The sequence below is a fragment of the Anguilla anguilla genome, chromosome 1 (assembly GCF_013347855.1).
Source record: "Anguilla anguilla isolate fAngAng1 chromosome 1, fAngAng1.pri, whole genome shotgun sequence".
NCBI classification, from domain to species: Eukaryota; Metazoa; Chordata; class Actinopteri; order Anguilliformes; family Anguillidae; genus Anguilla; species Anguilla anguilla.
This window is the reverse complement of record NC_049201.1, coordinates 4165138-4171371: the sequence shown is the minus strand read 5'-3', so window position 1 is coordinate 4171371 and position 6234 is coordinate 4165138. Positions and strand designations below refer to the sequence as shown.

At 57.7% G+C, this 6234-nt stretch overlaps 1 protein-coding gene across 1 annotated transcript; it reads right to left on the bottom strand.

Moving 5' to 3' along the window:
* Window positions 1–251: 251 nt before the first annotated feature.
* Window positions 252–5963, bottom strand: si:dkeyp-97a10.3 (extensin). The gene is made up of 5 exons (XM_035415298.1): window positions 5879–5963; window positions 5415–5519; window positions 4770–4831; window positions 871–2862; window positions 252–535 (listed from the first exon to the last, which is right to left on the bottom strand). The coding sequence occupies exons 4-5, from the start codon at window positions 2614–2616 to the stop codon at window positions 506–508; spliced, it is 1776 nt and encodes a 591-aa protein (XP_035271189.1). The 5' UTR covers window positions 2617–2862; window positions 4770–4831; window positions 5415–5519; window positions 5879–5963; the 3' UTR covers window positions 252–505.
* Window positions 5964–6234: the final 271 nt, after the last annotated feature.

Genomic DNA, 6234 nt, shown 5'->3' with positions numbered 1-6234 from the left:
AACAATTCCTCCGCGGGAACGCCCATTCAATCAGCTGGAAGCGCTTCATATTTCCATCTCTCCTTTGTGCGGGTCTATTGTCGAAGTCAAATATTTCCGCGGCGAAAACATAACGGGCAGTCCCGGGCTGTCTTTATCCCCGCGGTGCGAGTTGAAATACCCGGAACCCAGACGGAGCGCACGTCGCGCGCTCGTTTATTCTGAACGAATTTCTTTCAAATTGCGACTTGACAGCTGGGACGCCTTTATAATTTTTTTTTTTTTTTTTTTTTAAACACCCTGGCCTTTCTTTCCGTTGTATTCCGACATTTAGTCTCACTGTCACTCGACAATAAAGCCGCACCACGGAAGAAAAGCGGCGATCCAGGCGCACATCGTCTCCGATTTCCCAGCGGCTCGGGGAAAACTTCGATTCCCGCGACGCGTGCGTGCGTGCGTTAGCCGCCGGTCTTGATGCGGGAGACGGGTCGATGCTGCACGCCGCCGTCCTCTCCTCTCCTCTCTTTCAGCGTCTCCCTCTGCCCCCGGCGGCCTGCTGTGCGGGAGACAAAGGACACGTTTAATTTACATGTTAAAAACAGCACGTGACCGCCCACCCGCCCGCCCCAAGGCTGCTCTCCCAAAACAGCTGGCTGACACTTTTAAAGTGCTGCGCTTACGTGGGGGGAAGGAGGGGTGGGGGGGGGGGCACTGTCAATCAACTACACGCTCTGCCACATCTGTAACGAGGAAGACGCCGGGGCGTCGCGGCTACTGAGACAAAAGATGCGTTTGTGGACGGCTAGCCGCCGGGACGCTGCACTTCGCCGCGCCGCGGAGTGGCAGCTGCAGTCCCAGCTGAAGCGCCGTCTCGTTAGGCGGCTGACTCACCTGTCTGTGTGCGTCGGGGTGCCCGTGGGGGGGGTGCCAGTGGGCGGGGTGCCCGTTGGGGGGGTGCCCGTGGGCAGGGTGTCCGTGGGCGGGGTGTCTGGGCGCGTTCTGGGGGTGCCTCTGTCGATTCGGTTGGGCGGGGTGCCTGTGTGGGGCAGCGGCGGGGACTGGGACGGGGACAGGCTGGGGCCGAGCAGCAGGCACGGGGAGGTGCTTTTTGGGCAGGGCCTGGAACTGGGACAGGGGCAGGACGGGAGGGGGCGTGGGGGGGCGGCCGACGGCGGCCACCTGCGGAGCGGTCGGAGGGGCGGGACCGGCGTTCGGGGGGCGGGGCTGAGCAGGGGGCGGGGCGGCCCCCCCGGGGTTCCGCAGGGCGGCGGCCGTCTGCTGGTTGCGGCTGCGGAAGGGGTTGTTGCGGGTTTGAGCCGTGTGCGCCTGCAGGGCGGACTGCGTGAGGGGGTTGGGGTTCGGTGCCGCGGTGGGCGGAGCCTGGAGGACCTGCGCGGGAGCGGCGGGTTGTCTCGCCGGAGGTGCCTGGGCGCCGGGTCCGAGCGGCGCCCCCTGCTGCTGGTCTCCCTGGCGCTGTGGGCGTGTCTGCGGGTCTAAATTCCACGTCCCGGCATGCGCCGCCACGTCAGGGGTCTGCAACGTTTGCGGTCTCTGCTGCGGTGCATTGTGGGTAGCAGCCTGGGCGTGACCGGCGGGAAGCGGCTGGCCGATCGGCTGCCGGTCAGCGCCTCGCGGCGGCGCCGTCCTCTGGACTTCCTCGCTCTGAGGGGCGAAGCGCGTGGGGCGCGCGGTTTGGTTCTGGGGGAGGACAGGGGCGTGAGGGCCTGCCTGGTTGTACGGAGGGGGCGGAGTCGAGGGGTCGGGCTTCAGGGTCACGGTTTTGGCACGTGACCTGGGGCTCCGCTCGGCGGTCCGGGTCTCCGCGGGGGGCCTGCTCCGGTCGTTGGGGGCGGAGTCGGGCGGCGGCCTCCCGGGGTCCGAGCGGTCAGTCTTGCCCCGCCCACGGGGCTGGTATTCGTCGGTGGAGGTGTCCGAATCCCCCCGGAACCCGTCGTTGGGGTACGCCGGGGTGCCTCGCAAGCGGTCCCAGGGCATTTGGGAGCGGGCGAGGTCACGGGCGTCGCGCGAAACGCCGCGGGTCCCCTCAGGGTCGCGGTCTCGCCCGTGCCTCGGGTTCGAGGCGAGCTGGTAGGTCTGCGTGTCGGCGTTCCTCCTGCTGGCAGGGGCGGGGTTGACCAGGTGCGAGTATCCGGTCTGAACCAGATCGCCGCGGCCCAGTGCGTCGTCGTCGTGGTCGCTCGCGCGGTTATGAGACGCTCTCCGAGTTCTATCCGTGGGATGCGACACCCCGGTTTGTGCAAGAGGAGCCCTGTCTGAATGTACGATCTGAGCCATGCTGTCCATGTTTTGATGGTTACTGTGTTGTAGCGTGTGATCAGTGTCCTGGTTATTGTGTTGCAGTGTGCGGTTATTGTGCTGGCTAGCGTGCGGTTGTGTATCGTTATTGTGTTGTAGCGAGTGTGGGTCCTGTTGGCCTCCGTTGGGATACGTATTTAGATTCACGTGGACAGTGTTGGGCTGTTGACTTGCGTTGGGCAGCGTGTTCAGGTTCACGTGGACCGCGGGGGGCAAGCCGCTGGGGTGCGTCTGCCCCGTCTGTATTAGAACGTTCGGGTTCTGTTGGCCATTTTGCGGGAACGCGTTTGGGTTCTGCCATCCATTTTGCCAGAACGCCATGCCGTTTGGCGGAAAGGCACCGCCGTTCGCTACGCCATTTGGCGGAAAGGCGCTGGTGTTCAACTGGCCGTCGAGTTGAGGCACATTGCCGTTGCCTTGGTGATGATGCCGGCGTATGTCGACGCCGCGATAGCTGTCCGGTGGGAGCGCGTAGTCGCCGCGGTGGAGCGTGTCCAGACTGTGTAGCCGCTGGTCGCCGGGGCGACCGTTACGAGGCTGAGGCAGGGCTGGCTGGAGAGGAGGGTCCTGAGAGAGAGAGAGAGAGAGAGAGGGAGACGGAAAGAGAGGAGAGGGAGGGGAGAGAAGGGGAGAGAGAGAGAGAGGGACGGGGGAGGGAAAGAAAAAGAGAGGGGGAGAGGGGGAAAGAGAGGGAGAGAGAGATAAAAAGTTATTGAAAGGAATCCTTTCTGTTACTTACTGGTAGGGATCTAGGTGTGGTCTGACCGCTTGGAGGATGGAGTGTAGAACCAGTTTTTCCAGGCATTTCATTATTATTGAGGTGAGTGCAACGGGCCGGTAGTGATTGATTTCTGAGGGGCGGGGTTTCTTGGCGACCGGTATGATGGTAGATGTCTTCCATATTGAGGGTACTGTAGCAGTCCTAAGTGATTCCCAGAAGAGGGGGTGGAGGACAGGAGAGGGCTCCATGGCACAGTCCCTTAGCACCCGTGCCTGGATGCCGTCAGGCCCTGCAGCTTTGCCTGGCTTACACCGACTCAGCTGGCGGCGTACATCCTCCACAGAGAAGGGTGCTGGTGGTGTTGTCTCTGGCAGTGGAATGTTTCTTAGCAGTCCCTCACATTCCTGCGTCATATATAGTCTGTGATTACAGAAACCCTCTCATCCAGTCTGCCAGTGAAAATGTCCCAATCCGTGCATGCGAGTGAACCCTGAAGTTGTGTCATGGCGTCCTCCGACCACTGAGTGGCGCTGTATGCCTGAGGTTTGTGACGTTTCAATTCCGGTTTATAGTGTGGTAGAAGAAGAATAACATTGTGGTCTGCGAAGCCAGGCGGTGGTTGAGCTCTGGATACATATGCATCGGTAATGTTACCATAACACAAGTCCAAAATATTCTCCCCCCTTGTCGGGACACTCACGTATTGGTGAAACGATGGCAGAACGTTGGTTAGTCTGCAGCTGTTAAAATCACCAAGAATGAACAGTGGGGCGTCAGGGTATTTGGCTAGCATGCTGTTAGCATCTTCGGCCGCTAGCTCAGCTGCTACTTTAACGTTAGCGCTGGGCGGAATGTAAACACAGCTGATGACAACATCGGGAAATTCTCTTGGGAGGGAGAAGGGATAGTCAGCATTTCCAGGTCAGGTGTACATACCCTGCTGTGGACCTTGATGTCATTACACCACCTGTTGTTCACATAAATGCAGACCCCGCCACCCCACGTTTGGCCCGATCCCTTCGTCCTGTCTGCCCTGAAGATGGCGAAGTTGTCCAGGCTAACCTCGGCATCGGGAACAGTCTCGTCAAGCCAGGTCTCAGTTAGGGCGATGACACAGGCCTCCTCGAAGGTTCTCTCCACCAGACATTTGGCACGAAGGATGTCAAACTTTGTTTCGAAGAGATCGGACATTTGAGAGGATTATAGAGGGGGAGATGCAGTCTGAAGGGTCGCCTCCTTAATCTGGCGCGGACCCCTTCCTCGTCGTCCTCGTTCTCTTGGTCGGATTTCCCTCGGGAAGACCGTGCATGGTTTGAAGTTACAGAGAGTGGAAGATCGTAGTTGGAGGAGTTCTATCCGGGTGTAGGAGAGTGCAGTGTTGCCGCGCGGCGCCGGTCGTAGCGCCCGACAGTCACCAGTGATCCACAGGATTATGAACACAATCCAGAGATTGCTTTTGTTCAACGCGATGATGACAGAGGTGAGGACAGTAACTGGACAAAGTAATAACGACAAAAATAACAACGAGACTATACCAGACGATTGACCAGACCTCACTTCACACAGGCGCGAGGTGGACAAACGTGAGTGCAAAACTGAGTCGTCGCAGCAGAGCGTGCACCGTGCCGTTGAATTTTAGGCGAATTTAATTGAGAGAGTGAGCAAGAGCGAAGAAAGCCAGGCGTGAATGACAGAGACAGAGTAGAAGGGTGACACCGGATGACGGACATGGAGCGTAAAACACGTCTCTTACATGGCGCCGAGGGTACCCGTCTGGTTTAGGATTTTCTGCGGCTTGTCTGAGCCTCCGGTCAACTGTCACGTGACACAAGATATCAAGCATGTCAATGGCACTCTTTCATATCAATACCATCAAATATCACACACATACACATGAGATATCAAGCATGTCAACGGCACTCTTTCATATAAATACCATCAAATATCACACACACACACAAGATATCAAGCATGTCAATAGCACTCCTTCATATAAATACCATCAAATATCACACACATACACATGAGATATCAAACATGTCAACGGCACTATTTCATATCAATACCATCAAATATCACACACACGAGATATCAAGCATGTCAATAGCACTCTTTCATATAAATACCATCAAATATCACACACATACACATGAGATATCAAACATGTCAACGGCACTATTTCATATCAATACCATCAAATATCACACACACACACACGAGATATCAAGAATGTCAACTGCACTCTTTCGTATAAATACCAGCAAATATCACACACACACACACAAGATATCAAGCACTAGCATTCGAAAGCGCCGTTTCTCAAATCAATGGCATGAACTATGACGCACGTGAACACGGAGGTCTTAGCGACAGAAGGAGCGCCGGGCGCGTGGCCTACCTTTCCGCCAGCGCACCAGCAGGAAGATGGCGATGATGATTAAGATGAGCGCCAGAATGCAGCCAATCACGATCCCCGCCACAGCGCCGGCACTGAGGCACGTGGCTGGGGTGATGGAAAGAGAGGGGAAGTGAGAGGAAGAAGAGAGGGAGGGAGAGGGAAGGAGGGCAGAAGAGAGGAATGAGGAGATAGAGAGAGAGAGAGAGAAAGAGAGAGAGAGAGGACAGAGAGAGGGCAAGAGAAATAATGGAGAGGGGTGGGGGGAGAGGGAGGGGGCATGAAAGATAAAAACAGAAGGAAAAAACAGATAAAGAAATTTGCAAACGCATTTCGCTTTTCACACAACCCGCTTAGCGGAGCAGCTCCTAAGGCACTCCCAGAGCTGAGCGCCGCTCTATTTCGTCATGGCAACAACGGAATCGATCGGCGGCAAGGAGCGCCGCGGGCGGGCGGCCATTACTCACTGACGATGACGACATCCGTCCCCTGCTGAGACGTCCCCCCCGTGACGGCGTTCCGGGCCGTGCAGACGTAGCGGCCGCTCTGATTGGTGGAGAAGGTCTGGATGCTCAGCACGCCGCTGTCCGGTTGGCCGGACGCCACCGGCACGCCGTTTTGTTGCCATGAGAACAGGGCGGGGGGCAGGGAGTCGGACGTGCAGGAGAGCCTCACCGTCTGGCCCACCAGCGCCTGTCCCCCACCGACGCAGTCCGCCTGCAGCCCCCGATCCAAAACAGGGGTGTCCGGACCATCTGAGGGGCGGGGAGGTGACCGGTGGATAAATCATCATCATCATCATCATCATCATCATCATCATCAT